The sequence below is a fragment of the Poecilia reticulata genome, linkage group LG16 (assembly GCF_000633615.1).
Source record: "Poecilia reticulata strain Guanapo linkage group LG16, Guppy_female_1.0+MT, whole genome shotgun sequence".
In the NCBI taxonomy this organism is placed as follows: domain Eukaryota; kingdom Metazoa; phylum Chordata; class Actinopteri; order Cyprinodontiformes; family Poeciliidae; genus Poecilia; species Poecilia reticulata.
The window spans coordinates 4142763-4165042 of record NC_024346.1 but is presented as its reverse complement, the minus strand read 5'-3'; the positions used below and the strand labels follow the sequence as shown (position 1 = coordinate 4165042).

Genomic DNA, 22280 nt, shown 5'->3' with positions numbered 1-22280 from the left:
TACAGAAGGAAACACGTTTTAACCGTTTGCTGCTAAAAGCTACACATTTCAGTGGTTTGTGTGCTGTTGCTGTGGAAATTGCTGCAGCCCTCAGATCCAGTTCTCTAAAGAGGCCATGTAGACAGTTAGCTCCAATCAAAGGTTATTATCATATGAAACAACTCCTGGAGCTCTTTCCAGATTACTGATTCAGAAACAGGTCCAACTGGTCCGTCAACAATTTCTCTCATCGCATCAGCCCATAAAATCTAAAAAAAAAAAAAAAAAAAAAAAAAAAAAAAAAAAAAAAGATCAGTGATGGTTGGGTTTCTGAGCCCTGAACATTGAGGCGGTCCTGAAACATGGCAGCACTGGAGGAGAATGACTTCCCAGGAGGTTCATGGCTGATTCTTCTCAACTCTTTGGCTGTCAGTTTGAAGCCGTTTCTTCAGTTAAATATTTCTTTATCTATTTTGCCAGAGGAATGAAGCTACCAAGTAAACATGCACACCATGAAATCAGGCCTTGGTCTCCTTAGACCCCTCCTCACTACACAAATAAGCAATAAATGACAGGCTCAAATCCTGCCAGAATTAGTATCAATCTGGAAAAAATGCATAAATTACCTGTGCACACATTCTATATAAATATGTGGTTTCAAATCATTGATTAGCAGTAAGGCTCTGATCTGACTGGAACTGATCAATTAATCAGGCTCTAAAGACTGGACCTTTTCTGCATTTAGGACTTCTAAAGTTACCTCCCTCAATCTATAACATAATCATTAGCTGGAACAAAGCTGCATTTAAAAGAAACACATGAGACAGCAGTCCTGAACACACCAGGGTTCAAAGAGAGGCAAATTTATTCATACACAAAGTAGCAAACTTAAGATAGGTTTCATGTTTGTGTTCTCTTAACAGTGATTTTATTCATACGTTTTACAAAACCAGCTTGAAAAAACAAACATGACATTCACAAAGTTTAACTTCCATTTCAGAGTCCAAAACAGAAATTGGTGACGGGAGAGTCCATTAAGGTCTCAAAGTCCAACAAATTCACCTGATGAGAAAGGCTAATGTTGCCCCAATACCAGCGACCCCAACAAACGCCATCAGCGTGTTCCTCACTGTAGACTCAGGGTCTGATACTCTAAAGAACTCCACAAAGCCCTCCTGAAAACAAAACCAAAAAATACATTAGTTTCAAATCCACAGAAGGTTCTCAAAGCGAGCCAGCAGACTGTTGCAATAACTTACCCATGAGTTGTTTTTTGCTAGCCAGTCCCGCTGCTTTGCCAGGAGATACGTGGATATTTCCTGGCTCACCAGATCCACGCAGTGCTCTCTGCCCCTCTCCTTCAGGTGCTGACACACTACAGCCCCGAACGCCACCAGGCTGACGATCCGACCCCAGTTGGTGGTCCCGTCTGAAAAGAGACTCTCTGCTACTTCCGTAACAAACCCCATATTGTCCGGCTGGTTATCCAGAGCAAGCTTGCTGAGCATACCTGAGGAAGAGAAATAACTTGGGAGTCAGAACCATTTCGATTACGTCCAGAGAAGCATTTATGTCGTTACTTTTTACTTCCGCTTAATTGCATAACAAGTAGAAGGGGTACATTTTAAATGAAGTATCACTTCCTTGAACGTCTATAAGGGCTACAAAGGCCAACAATGGCCAAAGCAGCCGTTTTAAGCATGCATCCTGTTTTATGAAATACACACTTTAAATATTTCCTGTGGGTGAGGCAGGCTATGACTCAACTGTGGAAAAATCCTACAATGGCGCCTACTTACCATTGTATGCATATCTGTGCTTCGACAAAACGTCCTCCACCACCCTTTTCATCGTAGATAGAGCTTTATTTTGACTCCACCGACACTTTGAAAGTCCAGTAAAATTTCTTAGAAAACTGCTAATAAGCTCCGTTGTGTCGTTATCCAGCACTTGGTTGCTCGCACGTACAGCAGACGCGTCGGTTTCACCGTCTTGCTGCGCCGGGGTGCATGGCAGAGAGCCTTCGTCGCTGTCGTCGCTGCTCTCCGGGAGGCTTTTTGCAACATATCCATTCGATGCAGTCACTGCAAGATTCGTCGGGCGTTTCTTGAAGGGATCCATAGGCGAATGAAGAGATTCTACACGGGAGCCCATTGCGACTTCAGGCACAACGAGCCCCTGGTCGTAGTGTGTTTGTCCATTCCCGACTCCATTTTGTGAAAAAATGAGATAGTTTAACGCGGTTGTCGAATTAGCCGTCATATTTTCCTTTGAATTGGGATTAACTGATTAACAAAGAAGACTCAGCTAATAGAAAAGGCTAGGTAATTAGTAAAATAAGCCAGCCTTTCACTATATTCCACTCATTCTGCCAGATTCAGGTCCTCGAGAAGAAATACAAGGAAATGCAGCCAGTATATGAACTCTACGCCCTGCCTCTTCTGACGTCACTTGACACGCCCCTCCAAAGGAAACACTCGTTTAAAAAAATTGCTTTACTCCCGAGTTTGTGCTCACAAACTAATAATTTGAAGTTGAGAGCTATTTCATGAAACTAGATATTCACTTAAAACTCAGCTGTGTTCTGACTAATATTAGCAGTTTCAATCTTCTCAGCGAAAATCAATACAATCGAGTAAAACCAATACAATCAAAAAGTAGCCTTTGTTTTATATATAAAAAGTAAATAATTATCTCATTTCTATATAGTTTCGCTTCTGTTTATGGATATACTTTCTATACACTTGTGCAAATATCTGGAATTTTCCATACTATATTTTATTTGCTTCAGTTTCGGGATGCGCTTTCTATTCACTTGTGGCAGAGACTGGAATTCACTGGAATTTCACCGGAACTGGCGGGGTTATTGGCTGGGTGCACCGTTTAGCAACCAGCCAATATACTGCTCTGGCTCCCCCTACTGGCCAGCATAAGTTCATACACCTTTAAAGGCTTGGTGAATTTTCTCGAACGTGTCGTTTGAGATTCTTTTACAAAGGTGCGTGTGCTTCTAAGGTTTGAGGCATAGAACCTCCTATGGTTGTATCTATTGCTCAACTGCAAAAAAAAAATAAAATAAAATAAAATCCAACTATATATTTTATTAATGTAAAAGTTTATTTCAAATACTGACAAAAATCCTCTCATCTTCCACACAACAAACATTCCAAATAGCCCTGTACTTTCTGAAGTGTCAAAATGTTTCCTTTGTTCTCCAGTGATCCTCATCATGTAAACCCCCCCTTCTTTAAAGAAGGAAGGGTCCTTCTGACCTCCTTGCAGCTATCTTGGGCCAGAAATAGGATGAAATACACCAATTATGCAATAAAAGAGCACAACAAAAAATGGGAAACATCTGCTTGCAAAACAAGAAAAACACAAAGATAAAAGCAGCACAAATGTATCAGAATACATAGCCTGTCATTTGTTTATACATTCTGGCATGTATTTCTCTTCTGGATGACACACCCTGTTTGTGAGGTTTAAAACATACCTAGTCAATTTCCTCTCGTTTGCTCTGTGCATCAACATTTATGGATTTTAATTTGATTTTCAACAAGTCTTTTTTTTTTCTGAAAGCACAAAACGTTAAATTTAAAACCAAGTAATGCTAAATCGTGAGTTCTTGCTAATCAACGTGGCAAAAAAAAAAACAAAAAAAACTTTTCAGCACTAATCATTGGTAATTAAAAACAGTCTTATATCCAGTAGATTTTACCTCAGAAGCTAAACAATTATGAAACGGAAATACTGCGAGAGAGAAAAAAAATTACGCAAACTTAGAAGGACAGGCATTCTTTACAGCGTATCACCTCAGATTTGTCCTTGAATCAGCAGCATTTACACACATTATCAAACAGATTCATGGAGCCTCTGCAAAACACCGATATACAGCAGAAGTAGTGTTAAAACTGAGAGGAGAGAGGAACCACTGAATCAGAAATAGCTCAGGCTACAAAAAGACCAAAAAGCAGGTGGGAAACAACAAAAGTCAAATCCTGTTGAAGTCTATTTACAATAGATGAGACGAAGAAAAGTGTTGCATTCATACAGCACCATAACAAGATCATATGCACAGGTCACTTCTCTTTCACACACTGCAAATTTGACACATTTAAAAAGTGAGGTTGCAGATGTGGTGGGTTTCGCCTACATGATGGAGTAGTGTAAGTTGGTGAAAGTTCCCTGAAGCAGTAATATATACTATTTTTCCTTGATTAAGTGCACATATCCAGTTTAAATTCTTGACTTGCGTGTAAGGGTGCACATTCAAAGTCTGGAGATGTTGCAATCGCTCCATTAACCTGTTTTACAGGCTGTATCCCAGATAGACGTGGCACATTGTTCATGCTCACACTTTGCCCCCTCATCATGTGTTATAAAACCTCTCTGCTTAGCTATGTGCTCTTGTAGACACGGAGCAAGCCACTTGAAAAAGCCGGCAATGCTTTCTGAAGCTTCGCCTATCAGGTTACTTGCTGTTTGAACACAGACGCCCTGATAACAATAATCGAGTCAGTTTGGGAAGAAAAATCTGCAAGGTGCAGGTAGTAGATCTATATTCCAGCAACAATGTAGGAAAGTAAACAAAATAGTTTATTTATTAGTGTTTTCTGTTGGTAGTTTGTTAGCCTGCGATGAATGAGCATGACACACGTTTTGAAAGTGTTACGAATGGCCTTCAAAATCACTCTCGTCAGTCCAATGAAGCACGGGAGCCGCTCCACATCATCAGTTGGAAACTAATGACTTACTTTTGTCACTTCAAAAATGACTTTTATGGATAAATAAGAGAAAAAAAATCTGGATCAAATATTTCAACGTCGCAAAAAATTCTAATTGTTTTGAAGTTCTGCCCCATCATGATGCAGTGTCAAGACAGATAATTAAACATCACTTTTGAGAGTCTATTCAAGGCTTAGCTTGGTCAGCTAAAGTATGGATCTTTATTATGTTGTTTTTTTATTATTATTTTTAAAGCAAAGCAACTTTGAGCCTAAAATTCAACAATACAATCCCAAATTAGTTGATTCTGTGCTCCTGATTCTCTAAGGCATGCTATCTGGACTAGTCCTCAAAGCACCACGGTTAACGCAAATTACGTGCTTGTGCAAGGTTGATTTACCGAAGCATAAACTCTGTACAGAGCTTCTCTATTCCCCCCACCCCCACATAAATCTTTTAGGTTATAGTAAACACTTTGTTTAGATGCAAATATGTGTGCATGTAAATGGATTGTCAGGACAGGGTTTGCTTTGATATTTCACCTAAATCAATAAGCATATGCCCCTCTGCTGTTAAAAATACTTAGATTTCGTGTCTTTTAACAATCATGCAGCATATTTAGCGAGAACAAGAGCAGAGGGGGTGGGACAACATCAGCAGAGAGACAAAAATCTAAAGTTTTCAGTTCTCATTTGCCTGAGCTGCAGCGGATGACCTCAGGTTCCATTGGATAAAACTGACTGACATGTGAGATGCCTCATATGCTCCATTCTTTTCCCAAAAGTTAAAACTACCTTCCCCTCTTATTGATTTGGTATGCAAGCGACTATTCACATACTTCTTCCGACACCTCCCCACTGCTTATATCAGCCACCGGCAAAGGATAGAAACGCAAAGATCAAAGAACAAACTGCAGCCACGGCTCCTAACGCCGTCACACACATTGTTTTGGTGTCGTTCAGGATGCAATAAAAAGAGAAATAAACATACTATACAGAATACAAAGTGCATTAAATCCGCCCCTCCAACCCTGCCTGATGACACACACCTGCTGTAATGTATCTTGGAACACTACAAACCAAGATATAAGGGAGGCGGTGGAGCAGAGTGCGCAGAAAGAACAGAGCTGTGCGTGGTGCAAAGGCAGAGAGGGCTGCGGCTTTGTGGCCACCCGAACCACCGCCCAAGCCCAGACCACCCACATACAAGCACAACAGGAGTTTTAACTTATACAACTCTGCCCAATATGTTAAAGCCAGTGGTGCCTCGGGATGAGAAAGGAAGAGAGAGAGGGGAGAGGAGTGGACATGTTGGGAACACGGGGTAAGGTGGAGTCCTGGGGGGATGGTGTCGAAGATGCCTCTCAGATGGCGAAGGCTAGCCAGCTAGCTTGCTGGTCACCAAGGATGACTTCCTCGTTCTCGGTAGATCCTGCGGCGTTGGGATATGGTCACCGGTTACCAGGTTCTTCTCGGGTCCGGCCACAGGAAGCTGCTTGTTCTTCACCTTGGCTTTGGCCATGTTGTAGTCTCCCGAGTCAAAGTACTTTTGCTGTGTAAAATCAAAGAGCAGACCTGGAATCAGATTTGGAGCAACTGCAACACTTCGGTTCATACTTCTGAAAAGCATCAAGTTTAGAATTTGTTTAATCTGGTTTAAAGACACTAATCTATGAATCATTCCCTGTTGGTGTTCATAATTGTAAGATGGAAAATAGCTGCATTCTCCCATGGCCTGCCCTGGCTACGCCCACTCTTAGCCAGAGATTTCCCACATCTCCCAGAATGACCTGCAGCAACCTCCAGAGGTATGAGCTTTCTGTGGTTTACAGTATGTGGAGGTGGAAAGAGCAAGAGCTTACCAAGTCATAGCAAAGAGGGAATAAAACCTGAGAGCTTTGCTGTTTAAAATACAAATTAAAGGACCCAGATAGACGTGATCCGTTCATATACCGCAAGTTTAGGTTTCGGCAGCAAAGAAATGCATCTCCAGGGTTCTAACATCATTCTTTAATTCCAAATTCCTTATATTTCCAGTCACCAACATTACAGATCTAAGAGTGAATGAGCCTGTCCACTGCAGATACTTCTACAGCAGTCAGCATTTATACAGGTACCATGAAAACATTGCTGCAATTAAACATTAGCAAGGTGGGCGCATCACTAAATATTTTGTGATATAAAAGACACAAGCTAGATAAAAACAGAAATAGAAAAGGATAAAAGACAGACAGAAAGGACCCAGATAAAGGAAGACAGAAAAGAAAGGAAGAATGAATGAAATGTTATGTATTGTCATCGTTTTAAACAGCTGAATGTTATGTTAGTTAGGAAATTTAGTTATAAGATTTTAATTGATTTTGCAAGGGACTGGATTGATTACAGTAAAAGCATCACCAAGACGAAACAATCAGTTTTTCTTATTGACAGACAGTAAAGCTGTGACCAGTTTACACTAACAACCGATGGCTACCCACCCCTTTCTGTAGCCTCTTCATCAGGAAGTCGGACCCGCCAGGCTTCTGGCCCAGAGCAGGATACTTAGCCTTCAGCTTGGCCTCCTCTGCCTTTACTGGGTTTGCATTTTTCTCCTGCAAGTCCTGAGAACAGAAAAAAACAACAACAACAAAAAAAACTGTAGCCATGTCACCCAATAAAAAAACCTCGGGACAGAAGAAGCATAACCATGAAACCAAGTAATATTGTATAAACTCCCAATTTCAATTTATTTTTGGGTTTAAACAAGTACCAAGCAAGAAATAAAATATATATTTTGAAAAGGAGAAGTTCACCTGAATAACCAACTTAAAAACTGCTGCTGAAAAATGTAACCTACTTTCTGTAAAGTGAGCTTAGATTTATGATAGAGCCTGGTGGGAGCTGGAGATACTTCATAACAATGTGAGTCACAGGATGAACTCTTAGTCCTCTTTCTCATATAACCAACATGCATAAGAATTAACAGCTGAAGAAGACATTTCCACAAACATTTCATTAAAGAGAAAACTTAGGGACTTTGTGGAGTGTATACTATACTTTCTTGCAATATCAGTATGTTTTTCTTCTTTTTATATATATTTTCATGAACAGTGAACAGATAACTACAACGCGTAATAAACACAATGCAAACAACAGAGATGTCTCTGCAGGCTTATACACGTCCGTCAGGTAAGATGACTATAATCCAAGTGCCAGTCAAGGTAAAATATTGAGGCCATGAAAATATGCCTCACCCTTTATGACTGAAATGCGCAGAACTCTGACCTGGATCTCAAACCCCACAGAAAAAAGGGAAGTTATAAAGTTCTGAAAAGTAAATAGGACTAAAGTCGTTTAAGCAATCTGTGTCTGGCGCTCTTGCAGAAAATTCTGGTTGTACCTGAACTATGGATATGAGATAGAGCATTCAGTCTGCAAAGCTTGCTGGGCCAGGGATAAAATGTGACTCAGGACGCTGAAGCCGATGAACAGATTCCCTTAGGAGGAGGGGTGGGAGTGTGACTCAGTGGATACTGGTTCACTTGGGTCCATGGAAAGAAATTTATGAGCTACTATATTTGGTCTTAATGCAGGGAAACAGTCATATTCCACACCACATTCTGTGAGACTGCTTTTACAGCTCTGTATTTGTATGTGGAAAGCTGTAAAATTCCACTCAACCAGCACCCAAGTTTGATTTGACGATTTAACAGCGTGCAGTTGTTAAACATGGCATCTGCTTTTCTCTCTGCATCATTCTCAGGGAATTTGGTGTCACAGAGTTAAACAATAAACGGCAAGAAGCTTTAGTATATTTTAAGGCCTTAGAATACTAAAGTTTACATACTATGCCATTTGTTTTTTATGTTATGAGGGTTAATTTCAAACTTCCAAATGGGAACCCATTCCCATTCGTAAGCACAGGAATTAGTAAATCGCTATGGTTGTCCAATTTGCAATTAATTTACAGAGTCATGCTATAACTATAGAATAAATAGAGTGCAGCATAATTTACTCTTGTTCCCTTTAAAGTAATCCTCAAGTTCTCAAAACATTTCCCACTCTAATTCTCTTTTGAGTAGACTGTTTGAAACACAGAGCAACGTGTTTAAAAAAACTCACCTTGGCTGTCTGTGCTTTACAATACAGTTTATCTATGTGTTTCTTGTAAATGGCTGACACCAAAATGTTAAAAGCACCACTAGAGACATCCCTGGTTCCAGGTTTGAGAACCTTGCACCTAGGTTATCTACGTTTGGCTAGGCAATGATGCACCAATCAAGTTGTAAATAGGTGAAATATATAGACACAAACATATGTTTCTCTTTGAATATGTATATATCCTTCACTTTCTTTGACTTTTATTATGCATAAAAAATAGAACAATTTCAAACTGCAAGCATTCAGTCCTTCAAACATAAAAACAAATTTGACGATTATGACAAGTGAAGCTAACATCCCAATACTACAACACAAAAACACTCACTTCAGCAGCTCTGTTAGAACCAGCAAATCTGAGGCTGCTTTGTGCTCTAACTGTTGGATTAATGATTAAAGCATTGACTTAACCATCCCTTCAAATACTGCTTGAAATTGCAGGAGGCAGTTTGGAGAATTTCTCAGTCTGTATTTATTGCTGATGTTTTGGTCAGATAAAAACTTGATTGATTTTATCTGAACATGAGAAGAGTAAGGTCTTGTTTTCAACTATATTCCTAAATTCAGCTAATTTCATATATAGACACACGCTTGATTAGTCCATACAAGGTACAAATTCTATTAAACATTTAAACAATTATTGTCTTGATTTTAGGATTTAGCTATCATGTTTCATTTAAAAACTAATACAAAAAGAATGTCTTGTGTTTAAAGGTTGACTATTCTCTGTAATTGCTTTAACAGTGCCAGAATCATATTCAACAGTAACAAACATGTCCTTTAGGATGAATAACAAACAATAAAGTTAACTGGCTTATTCAAACCAGTAAACAGTAATAAATTCATCAAAGATTTATGGGAACATTTTATTGTGGTATGCTTATGTTTGGAAGCATTTTCACTAGTTTCAATGTAAATCGAGGGAGATAAATACTCCAAGACCTTCTCAACCATTACAATTAATTTATAACTTGAATACAAAATACTGATGTCATTTGCTTTGACACATACATTTCTAAATTGAATTTTTTGCTTACATACCCATGGGTTGACAAATTTGTTGTGGGATAGCACACACATGGAAAGAAAAACAATAACTGGATGCCAAAGTTAAGTTTAGGAATAAATTCGTAATCCGGAAACCACAGCATTTTTAAGGAGGAGCAGTGGTCCGTTGGACACATTTAAGATATTTACTTTAAACTGCAGTCATTTGATTGTTTATATGTATAACTACAGACAGCAGAAAGTCAAGTTTTGTGGTTTTTCGTGAATAACTAGCAGCACAAATCAAAGAGGCCTGAGCTACTGTGGAGTCTTCAACCAATAACACAAGAACAGGACAAAACAAAGTGACACACAGGCTGGATGCACCGAATCATTTGACAGCTGATGTACATAGCTGTCTTATAACACAGCAAACCGCTTATAACAGCTGTACGTGTCCTCTGGTAGTATTATTATTTCGTATCCAGCACTAAGCATTTTGAACACTTCACTTGAGCTATTTTATCTTAGCCATGTCTCGCTAGCACCCTCCGCGGTTAACAGTGAAAACCCACCTGTTTTTCGTCCTCGTACTCCACCTGGGTGTCCGAGTCGAGGTTTTCCGAAGACATTGTCTGAGTGCGGTGGACCAGCTGTTAGTCCCGTCTGCCACACAACACAAGGGGTTGAATAAACCAGGCTGCGTTAGATAAACCTGCGCTGAACCTAATCCTGATTTTCTAAACACGACAGCTCCCCAACAAAGATGGCGTAACGAGATGTGACGTCACTACCTGAGGCTAGTCCTGTTTATAAGTTGACACGCACTTTAGCCAATAGGGTGCTAACAGTGCTTTGTTCTTAGCCAATGAACTATCTCTATTTTCTTCACGCGCTGTGATTGACAGCCAACGCTCCAATGGGTTTTCAATTTGGCCTCCAGGGGCAATGCGGGGGAGCGCGCTACACTGCATCAGCGCAAAGTATAGATAAGAAACACAAAAGTGTAGTGTTTTTAAAAATAATTTTATAAAATAACTTAAACATATGAATAATAATTGTTGAATAGTTTCGCAACATCTGTTGGTGATTAAATTAGCGTTGGTTAGAAAGCCGTCTGTGCCATAATTTTTAGTCATTGCTTCCTGCTCTGTGATTGGCTGAGTTTTAATTAAAGAAAAAAAAAGCGTTGGAGGGTATTCTTAACGTTGATGACCCCTGAAGCTAATACTTAAAAGTTAGTTGTTACTCCTTTTATCTTAAAAGACATAGCTCTACTTTTGTTTTAATTTAGCTTCAGTGTTATCATTTTGTAAGAAATTCACATCAACCTATGTTGAAATAATTTAAGTTTTTTGTTTCTTGATAACTAGCTAGCTAACATGTCTGCTAGCTAAATTATCATTTAGCAATGACAGATTAATAGATTTCGTTTCATATTTCCCTAATGTATTTATTTTTTATTTTATCTTTGCAGATTTTTTGTGTTTTATAATTTCTACCAAATGGCATATGCTCAACAAGTGAGACCTTCACAGGTAATTTTACTTTTAACTATAATTAATAAATATGTTAGTGTTTCCCATTGTAGCTTCTGAGTCGTAAACGGCATTTTCTTTATTATTTTTTTTTTTACATACTGAAAATCTTAAATGTGCTTTGATTTTAAAACCACAATACTAAAGACTCTTCTAACTTGGATTGGATGATTCTACATTAAAAGCAGAATCATTCAAGCTCAGTTTGTGATTTGTGAAATCTTTTATTTGATTCGCGAAAGTTCAATAAAGTGCGATTTAGCACGGTTTTGCACCTAGACCACTTTAGAACTCTCAGGAACAACAATTAGACTCTTCAAACCTGGACAAGATTATTCAACATTGCTAGCAAGATATTTCAGTTTATTGTTTGTGAAACATTTATTTTATTTGTAAAAATTCAAGCGCTGTTATAGTGGGTTTTTTTTTTGCAACTGGACCACAAACGGGTCCAACTCAGAAACTACTAGACTCTTGTACAGTTGGCCTTTACAAATACAGTTGGCTAGTAAACTGCAATGAATAGGACAAATGTGTAGCACAATTTATCATTATAGGTATAGGTATTTTTCAATAAAATAGACACTGTTTGAAGTATATATTTATGAAGTTTCACTATTACAAAATAGACAACAAACTATATTCTTGGTATGTTTCATTTACATTTTAACCTGAAATATGTAAGTGTTAAATCTGCAATAGCAAATTAAAATTAGTCAAAATTTTGACTTGTTCTTGATACAATTATGTCAAATGCATCACTGCCTCTGATAAATAAGCCAAACTTGTTTGTCTTGCTCCTGCAGGCTGCTCAGGCACTCCCTGATGAGGTTGCCTCTGAGGAACAGTCGCTTATTGCTGTAAAGAGACTTCTGGCCATCGCTGTGTCTGGCATCACATACCTCAGGGGCATATTCCCAGGGAGAGCCTATGGAAGCAAATATGTCGAAGGTTAGACCACATTGAAAACGTTTCTGCCATTCACAGCATCAATCATTTCAGTTTATTATATGGACATGTTTACAAGTTCTCACTTCTGTTTTTGCAGATCAGAAAGTGATGATCCTGAAAGGGGACCTTGACTGTCCTGGAACTTCTCAGATACATCAGTGGTAAAATATACACAAAGCAAAAATTAACACTCCAGGATGAGCAGCATATTTAAATAATTTAGATTTTATTTTTGTAATCTCTCAGGGTCATAAAAACTCATTGATGCTGCACAGTTAAGAATGCTTACTATTTGCAGATGAGTGCAGAAATAATTTCCAAGTTTTTAATATACTTCCTGATTTGCTTCTAAACAGAACTTGTGACTTTAAACTACAACCTTTTTATGTTTGCAGTAAGAATAACAGATTGATTGTCAATTCTTCCAGGATGCAGGGTTGCTTTGATGCCATCCAGAAGAAATATGTGAGTCGCGTTTAGTCTTTTACCCACAGAGAGATTGTTTGAAATGCTCATCTGGTTCAGTCGCTTTGGATCATAAACATAAATTCATTTTTACCAACATAGTATGTTTTCATATCAAAACTACTGTGGACAAAATATTTTCCTATTTATGTTTTCAACTAGCTGCGAGCGGCCATAATGTCTGTAAGTATAATGAAAATTTTAACCTCCTCATTAGAGAACTTGAACATCAAATTATGCGACTTCACCACTGTATCAAGTTTCATTTTGTTCTTTTTTCTCTGCAAATAAAGTCGAATAAATCTATATTTTTAAAATGTTCTATTCTTTTGGCTTTTTCTAGATCTATACTGACCCAAGCAACCCTCAGGTACTGCTCAAAAGGTTTTCCTGCCACTGATCACCAGTATTTTGTACTTTTTGGGACTCATATTTTCTTCTCTTTTAGAAAGTGACTGAGTATTACCAGTTTAAGATCCAGTACACTACAGAAGGAACACAAGTGGATTTCGAAAGGTAAACTGTAGTAACTGGGTCCACAAAATTTCTGAAAGTTTATGTTCAAGTCAGTTTTTTGCAAACTCTTCTTATCTTTGGTTGGAATAAAATTTGAACTCCTGCATTTAGTGCATTGCAATGTATTTAAAGTTAGTAAATTGAATAATAAGTGTATTTTCATTTAGTACATAAATATCAATACAATTGAACTAGAAAATTGTTTCCCAACATGCACAGTGACTAGTCACTGTGACCTCGGCATGAAGGTTTGTGCATGTTCAAACATCCCACTTATAAATTTCAGAGGCCATGCACATTTAGGTCATTCTGTTAGTGTTTTCCTCTTTTTTCTTTAGCACAAACAACAACCAGAAGTTGTCAACGACGTCTTTCGGAAACACGAGGAAAGCGAGCATCTTGCTGGTGAGGAAGCTTTACACCCTGATGCAGAGTCTGGGTCCTCTGCCAGACAATGTCTGCCTCAACATGAAGCTGGCTTACTATGACGAAGGTAAGACAAGCTGAAGAAAGGAAAAATTCTTCCAGCTCAGCATGGAAGTAGCAAACCTCATCAGGTTTAAGCGTTGTTTTCTTAAGCTTTATCTTATGAAGTTTTAGGGTTTTTGCTTTGATTTGTGTAGCCTGCATGTTGATGTTTTTATTTGTTGATGTCAGCGTTCCTACATTAGTAGTATCCAAATGTATATTCTATTTTTGAATGTGATTTTCAGCAATTATTTTTGCAGATCTTGATGAAGCATTTAGACTCTTAAGCAGCAACCTTTTGAACTCCTGCATTTAGTGCATTGCAATGTATTTAAAGTTAGTAAATTGAATAATAAGTGTATTTTCTAAATATCAATACAATTGCACTAGAAAATTGTTTTCTAGTGCACCAAGAAAACAATTTTCTTGTTGCACTAAAATATAGTTGAGTAGAATTCTTTCCATGATCATAAATACACTGTTCTGTTTGAAAACTTACAGCTGCTGCACTTTGAACTGATCTGATGAATTTAGACACATCTAATCTCAGTGGTGTTTTACTGTAGGCAGCAGAGTGGCACTGCCCTGGATTTTCAATCCCAGATGCTGAATCAGCATTTCTTCTTCTTGAGCATAATGAGTTTTTGATTTTGACTGACAGGTTTGCTTTCTGATCTCTGAAATGAACAAGACAAAGTCACTGACAATGACTGAACCTGCTAAGCGCCACCACTGAATATAGGTTCCATCCCCCACACTATATGCTAAAAGCACTTTTCAAAATTAATGTGCTGTGCAAATAGATGTAAATATTTCATTTTTACACTGAGTTTTTTTTTTTTTTATTAACCAGACCTTTAATGACCATTTCAGCTTTTAATCAAGGGACATGAGTAATTATTTGGTTGCAACATACAAATGCCCCACTAGATGTCACCAGATCCTTTATTCCAACAGCATTTACGTGCAAAAATGTCCAAAACCGTTTTCTTTTCTTTTTCACTCTCTTTTGATTATGGTTTAAAGGTTTGACTTTCATGTATTTTGTTCCTTTTTCTTGAAGTCACTCCTCAGGACTACCAGCCTCCAGGCTTCAGAGAGGCTGTAGGAAACACAATAGAGTTTGTGCAGGAACCAGTCAAACTGACAATGGGCAAAGTTGCCACGCCCTACCATTGTGTGAAGTTCGACATGGCCACAGAGAGACACAGACTGGAGCAGGTGCACTGATAGATAGATAGATAGATTGAAAATTCGTTTTCTCAACAGAAAAGGCTAATGTTTGCAACATTGTTTTGGGATTGTGGTTTCATGGTCAAGGTTTCCTCCAGTGGACTGTTGTGTTATTTATTTTTTTATGTTTGCAGGTGGAAGAGAGTGCTTCTGTGAAGGAGAAATGGATTGTGAAGATAGAAGAACAAGTAGACGAACCACTGGTCTGAGCACATCCATTTCTTAAAACAATTGAGACAAAGATTTCTGCTGCAATTGCTTTAGCAATATTAGTTCTAAACTCGGTGTTCAGAAAATTTGTTTCAACCTTTAGAGTCCTGAGTTGGAACAAGTGGAGGAGGTGGAGAACTACGCTACAGACGTCGATATCACCGGTAATAATTCAGTTACATCTACAGAGTCAAACTTGGTCTGGATTGTGTCTCAAAAAAAATCTGTATTATGCTGAAAATAAATCCTGTGCTTTGACAGTAAAATAGCTTTGAAATACAACAGTACTGAAATGAAAATGGGCAGGCACCTAGATAAGAGAACAAATACATTTATTTTTCTGAACGGTTGATTGCATAAAGTTTATCTTCCACCTTGATGGATAAAATGCTTCAGTTATATTTATATAAGCATGTTTTTTTTGTGAGAACCTTTAACTTTTACTTGAAATACTTATTTTACTTTGAAGTTAAACATAGTTTGATTTGTAAGTAGTTAAAATAACTTCAATTTTTTTTTACCTCCAGAGATCCAGATGAACATCCATGAGAAGAATGAGAGAAGTGCAGAAGTCCCAGAGGTATGTTTGTTTTCCCTGAGACTTAATCCACACATCATGCATGTTTAATTATGCAGAGCTGCTTTCAGTCAGAATTGCACATGTAAAAAGCACTAATTGTGTAACACAATAGTGCCATTTGATGCACTTTCATTATTGCCAAGTGGAAACTCTGAGATAGAAAAACATCGCTGAAATGGTGAGAAGTCCACAGTGATGTTAGCCTTTTAGGGAATAGTTTTAAAAATCTTTGTTTGAAGGCCATTAAACATTTGTTAACCCTGTGTCAGATTATGATAGTGGAAGCCTCAGACATGGAGTTGGGTGTGAAGAGAACCAGGAGTGGACGGATAATCAAGTCCATTACGGTAGGTCATCCAGTTACAACTAATCAACCGACAGGTTTCATGTTGCTCTTTACCAGCTAGTGATAAAGTTTGAAAATTAAAAAAATGCTCAGGGTTAAAAACCTCCCAGATGAATTTATAGGAATTACCAGGAAAAAACTCATCATTAGATTAGATCATTAGACCATGAAGATGGTAAATTTCATTCCTCATTAGTGTAGATTGTATATTTGGTAAGTAGATATAGCTGATGTATGGTATTAATATGTAACTTTGCAAATACAATATAAATGTGTTTATAAAGAATGATTTAGATTTTGGAGCTCTGTTACATTGAACATTTGAAAGATTATCTTAACTAGCTACATCAAATGTGATATTGCTTTTCTTCTTCTGCAATTCACTTGTAAACTATTCTGAACTCAGCTGTTGTCTTATTTTACATTAACATCCCAAGTGAACCCCTGGATGTGTGGAGGTATGCCACAAAAGTGAATATTTAAAACTTGATTAAGTTTGAAGATGTGGTTTTATTAAAGTGAATTCATTTGCAGCACTGCCTGTCTATAATAGAATATTTAGATGCAACATAACCAGTATTAATACTTAACCATAGTTTACCAGGCCTTTGGAAGACAAACTGTCCCACTTCATCACAGATCATCCTTTGTACTTAACAGAGTTGCTTTTCCATATATTCATCTTTTGTTTCATGTCAGATCAATCTGAAGTGTTGTAGAAAAGCTACATCCTATAGCACACGGATCAGACAAAGTGAATATGAGTGCAGGGATTCTTGGCACTTTTCCTGAACGACGGCTTAATTGTAGGATCTAATGGTTCATTATCCTCCTCCTGACTGGCCATAAAGAAAAGGGCCGCTGTGTCAACTTATAATTGTACCCAAGGGAAACGGGAAGTGGTAAATTATCCATTAAATTTTCCTTTGATCAAATTATAAACATCTTTATTTTTTTTAAATTGTTGAGGGTGGCACAAAGGATTTTAAGAACAGTTATTCTTTTATGTGGTATTCCCCCCAGCCCCCCACTGAATCCAAGTTCTTAAAGGTTGAATTTTTCGGTTTAAGATTATGCTTCAGGAATACATTTTTTTTTTTTACACTTTTACCTGTTTTTTATAAATAACGTGTGTGTGTCTGTTGGCAGGAGACAAATGTGACTGTGAAGAATACGCAGCCAACAGCAGCAAAAGAAAAGACAGTGAGAAACCCAATCATTCATTTTATTAAAGTACAACCTATTAACTTTGAATGTGGCATTTAAAAAGTAATTTCTGCTGATTTCAGGTTTCTCAGTATGACGTCCTCAGCAGCCAGGAATCATCATCTGCCTCCGCAGCCGTAAAGAAGCGCAAGTTCAGCGAGCCTAGACATCACTATTGAGTTCTGACCTCAGTGCAACTGAAGCACTTTGTTGATTTAAAGTCATGTTTTTCATTTCTGTGATGAGTTGTGCAGTTAGTTTTTTTTAAAGAAAAGAACACTGATCTGTTTAGGAACATGTTTTAGAAGCATTTTGAAGTTAAGACTACAACAGTTAAAGTATTTGTTTTGACTGTCATATGTGTTGCATCCATGATTATTTACCAACAAAGCTGTGCAGCAGCCACTTTATAAGAACTGTGTGTTTAATTATTAAAGCAACAAATAATTCTGTGTAGAATTGAGCTACAAATTTTAATAAAATGTAAAAGTGTTATATAAAGATGCTTTACTTTGTTTGCTGTTTTATTTTACAAATAAGTTTGGAAATTGTTCCATGCATTTTTACAAGGATGCAGGAAGGAACTCCTGTAGCAGTTTGTATTACAGCGAATCTGAAGAAGACTCTGACTGAAATCACTGTTTATGTCACAGTTTGATGAAGATGATGCACACAGTGCGCTTAATTGTAGCGCACTGTGCTACAATTGTAGCGCACTGTGCTACAATTAAGCGCATGTAATGTTCATGTTAAGAAGAATTTGCGTTACAGTCATTTGCAGAGATTGCAGACAAGATTAGTGAACAGTTGGATGGAGGAACCCACCAGACATTTCACTGGGTCACTCTTCTTCAACTGGGACAATGAAGCTGGTCAGAATCAATGGCAGGATAGAACTGGATAGTGCAAGAGACTTCAGACTGGGGCGGAGCTTAACCTTTTAGCAAAACTGCAGCAATAAACACACAGCCAAAGTTATAACATCCTGGTTTACATTTTTTCTTTCTGTGGAAAGAGTTAAAAATTGCAATTCACTGAAGCTCTTCAAATAAATTAATGAACTTGAACCATTCTGCACAAAGAGTGGACAGAAAATTCAGTCTCCAGATGTGGAAAGTGAAAAGTGGTTCAGCAAAGTATTGGTTTAAGATTCTATTTTTAAGCATTGAACACTGTTTGAATCTTTTACTTCAGAATTTTATTTCTACATCTAAACACAATCTTAACTGACTTAACAACCCTGGTGTTATAATAAAGCTAGCTGATAAACCTTCATTTACAGTCTAGTTGTTGAGCAGAACAGTATGCCTTTAATTGGTTATTTATTTAGAAAAACTAAATATAGATGCTAGTTTCAACTTCCTGTTTTAACCAAAAAAAGCCCCTTTTCTCAAATGTCACGATTTGCATGAGAGGTGCCTTAAATGAAGCTGTTAAGTGAAAGTGGATTAAATCTGTACACAGTGACCTTTGGGCCCAGATAAAGGCCCATCAGCAGCCTCCCGCCCGGCAAGCTGTGTGTTTTTAATCTCCTATTGTTTTTTCCCAGAGAGGGGGACATTTGCTGATAGACTGCCTTAACCCACTGCAGATCAATACCACAGGAAGCCTTTGTGATGCATATCCAAGCAGCCCCTCCTTTCCACATGTCTGCAGCGGAAGGCCAGAGGGGCCAAAAAAAATAAAAAAAGAGACTCCCATCAAATCAGTCCTCACTTCCTGGCAGCGGTTGTGTTCACATTTGTTTCATAGTCTGTGTTTTTTATGGGCATTTCGGATAACAGAAGGGCATAAAGCAGAGCGGTGGGGGAAATCTGTAGTGGACAATCCCCACTCAGCAGAGCATTGATGCTCTTTATGAGCTGTGAAATGAATCAGGGTTTCCCAACCTCACAGCCTGACTCCAGTGGCATTTTTAACACGTTCTATTAATTTAACAGCAGAGGGTTATCAGGGTATTGATAAATGTGGAAATTAAAAGTTCCCTTTGCAAGTCTAGTCATGATTTTTCTTTTTCTTTTGTCAAAAATGTGTTTGTACCAGACGGAATAATACAAGTTGTGAAATAACACAATGCACACATCAGCTTAGAAGAATGAAAAATACTGAAAAACAGTTCAGCACCGGAGACTGCAATAAAGTTAAAACCAAACATTAACAGTTTTAAAATTTCAATTAAAGTAAGAAGAAAAACAAGAGCACCATAGCAACTGTAGAAAGAAATCTAAATATAAATTTTGCTTCCCCTCCACCCTCAATCCTTGTCTCAGATCCTGGGACTGTCCATCATTTTTGTTCACACACGCCTCCCAGAAATGAATTCCAAAATTAAATTCAGGGACACACATCGGACGGCTGCTGTTGACAGATCAATCAGCTGGTCAAACATCAGGAGGGACTCCTGCCGGACACCTCTGCAGACCAATCAGCGAGCCGAGTCCCGGCCCGTCTGAGTCAATTGCGTTGGTCTGGGGGCCACCTCTGTACGTTTTAAGGCAAGACGCACTGACAGGCTGATAGACAGACAGCCGCAATCCATCCCAGGGCTCTGTATAGATTAAAGCCTGCTTCTGTGAGCCTATAGCGGCGATGAGATGATTGTGCCTGCAGGGCCTATAGGGCCCAAGGGGAGGCTTGACTGTACAGCGAGAGGGGGAAGGAACGAGGAGCCGAGTGGACATCCAGCCCAAAGACGGTGACCCCGTGACCTTGCCAGAAGGCTGGCAAATGTTTCCGAGCTGATTAGTGCTTCCCCAGCAGAGCATCCCACTTGCTGTTAACCCTTTGGAATTAGATAGCGGGCAGAAAATGCAGAAAAGAAATTCTGATTTTATCTAGTTTTTGTGCAGTTAGAGCAACTAAGAAGACTACACTTAAAATGTACTTTTTTGTGTCTTTTATTAAACTTTACATGGTAAACGGCAACAAAAACAAACATTTACTAAGAGAATCTTCTTTTCATTTTGGAGTAAACTTTCTTCTTTACTGGATTTTAGTCAGCAATAGAACACAACTTTATTCAAGATTGTGCAGATTTTTTGAATAATATGTCCTTATGCTATTGTTCGATAATGGACATTTTCAATAAATATAAATGTATTAATTTCACTTCATTTATGTAGAATTATATAGCACCAAATTCCAACAGATTTAATCTGTAATCTCAAGTTTGAATCTCATATCACTCCAGATTCAGAGCAACTTTGTTTATTTTCACTCCATTAAAGTCATAATATCACATTAACATTCAGTTACATGCTGTGAAATTTGACTGTAATATTAATACGGTATAATCAAATTCACTTGATCATATAATGCCCAGTCGATTGCTTGTTGACTTTTTGTCATCTCTCCTCCTGAGCAAGCATATGTCAACAGTGAACGGCTGACTGCATTAAGATGTAAACTTTGTGGCAATCATCCATCATGAGCAAGCATGTGGAGGCACTGAAAGGGAACCACCGCCTTTCAAGGGGAAGAAGCCTTCAACAGGACCAGGCTGAGTTCGACCCACCATCTGCCACAACTGACTGGGGGTTGAGAAGACAGAAAAGAGACAGAGGAGCAAACACAGACACTGATCCAAGAGTACTTTCTATGTTAAAGCAAAAAGGAGTGACCAGATGAAAGGACCGCAGCTCTGTTAGGAGGTCCATCAAGGAGGCAATCAGGGAAGCATTGAGGCACTAAACTCTGTGAGAAGAAAACAAGAAGTTTAACATATCAATCAGTCACATTTTATCTGTACTGCACTTTTCAGCAACAAGGCAGTTCAAAGTGCTTTACATCATACAAACACAAACATTAAACCATTACATTTTTCCAAGTGCCATTATTACACATCAAGATTCTGGTATAGTGTTTCGTTTATTATGGTACCAAAGCAACTCTAAGCAATTGCATAGTAATGGCAGCAACCATTTCGTCAGTGTCTTTTTCCAGGACATAACTATTTACATATCAGGACATTTACATCTTGAAAACAGGTAATTTTCTACATACACATATATTTTCTACTTTTTTTGTTTTGTTTGACCAAAAAGACAGCATTTTTTTTTTTTTACCACATAACTAATATTACAGCAAAACAAAATGAATAGGATGTCACCAGAGGCAATAGAAATGTGATATAATAAGACAAAGTGGTATTTTGTTCATAGTCTTTAATGTGAAAAGACAATAAAAGAAGCTTTATTGTGTTAAAATCTTGTAATTCATACAAAATAAAACCTGACTGTAAGCAGGACATTAAGCTGCTTGTAAACATAAGGATAAGAACATTAAAATCTGTCATCCTATGATGGAGGAAGTCAAATACTTTAAGTAACCACAAGGGGGCGACAGGCAGCCATACATCAGCCTGATGGACTCCATAGATAACATCATGTGCCCTCCTCCATAAAGCATCTTCTTTCTCATGCATGCCTCAATCAGCTCATACAGTTGGCCTTCACACTGTGCACAGTTTTAAAGAAAACATACATTGGAAGTAAACAGGCAGCACAAGGCTATTCAGCTGGCCTTTTAAGACGTACTGCAGTGGAGTCAACAATATTGATCAGCATACAGAATGATAAAAGGAGGGGAGGCAGAGAGAGCAGGTGGTAGTGGGCCAGCGGATTCAGGGATTTAGTCGCACACCACGCACGTTTGGACAGCGCTGCTGAGCGGCGAGGGGACCAACACCTTCCTGAAGCAGATGCTCAAAGCAATGGGATGTACCCCCATTGTGATCAGAGTGGACAGCTGAATTGTTTACCACCAAAGGGCCCTTTTCTTCAGCAGCAGACCTGCACACAATGGGGCCCCTGCCACACTGAAGATTTCTGCAAAGGAGGGCTTCGGGTGGGGAGGAGTGGAACGTGTACATAAAGTAACAGAGAGTTTGTCGGGTGAGCCTCCGTCCGTACCCCCTTCTTTTTTTCCCTTGCTCAGATGGA

General features: G+C 38.3%; 3 protein-coding genes across 3 annotated transcripts; 1 reads left to right on the top strand and 2 right to left on the bottom strand.

Moving 5' to 3' along the window:
* Nucleotides 1–929: 929 nt before the first annotated feature.
* On the bottom strand, nucleotides 930–2388 carry mcl1b (MCL1 apoptosis regulator, BCL2 family member b). The gene is made up of 3 exons (XM_008430879.2): nucleotides 1779–2388; nucleotides 1239–1489; nucleotides 930–1154 (listed from the first exon to the last, which is right to left on the bottom strand). Exons 1-3 carry the CDS (start codon nucleotides 2239–2241, stop codon nucleotides 1038–1040), a joined length of 831 nt encoding a protein of 276 aa, XP_008429101.1. The 5' UTR covers nucleotides 2242–2388; the 3' UTR covers nucleotides 930–1037.
* A 687-nt stretch (nucleotides 2389–3075) lies between these two features.
* ensab (endosulfine alpha b) lies at nucleotides 3076–10607 on the bottom strand. Its single transcript, XM_008430877.1, has 3 exons — nucleotides 10403–10607; nucleotides 7181–7303; nucleotides 3076–6255 (listed from the first exon to the last, which is right to left on the bottom strand). Exons 1-3 carry the CDS (start codon nucleotides 10457–10459, stop codon nucleotides 6082–6084), a joined length of 354 nt encoding a protein of 117 aa, XP_008429099.1. The 5' UTR covers nucleotides 10460–10607; the 3' UTR covers nucleotides 3076–6081.
* A 404-nt stretch (nucleotides 10608–11011) lies between these two features.
* hormad1 (HORMA domain containing 1) lies at nucleotides 11012–17858 on the top strand. The gene is made up of 16 exons (XM_008430876.2): nucleotides 11012–11064; nucleotides 11305–11365; nucleotides 12172–12316; nucleotides 12414–12477; nucleotides 12745–12781; nucleotides 12944–12964; nucleotides 13125–13151; nucleotides 13230–13297; nucleotides 13636–13790; nucleotides 14829–14986; nucleotides 15133–15201; nucleotides 15312–15372; nucleotides 15736–15788; nucleotides 16058–16135; nucleotides 17284–17337; nucleotides 17424–17858. Exons 2-16 carry the CDS (start codon nucleotides 11333–11335, stop codon nucleotides 17517–17519), a joined length of 1119 nt encoding a protein of 372 aa, XP_008429098.1. The 5' UTR covers nucleotides 11012–11064; nucleotides 11305–11332; the 3' UTR covers nucleotides 17520–17858.
* The last annotated feature ends 4422 nt before the right edge of the window (nucleotides 17859–22280 follow it).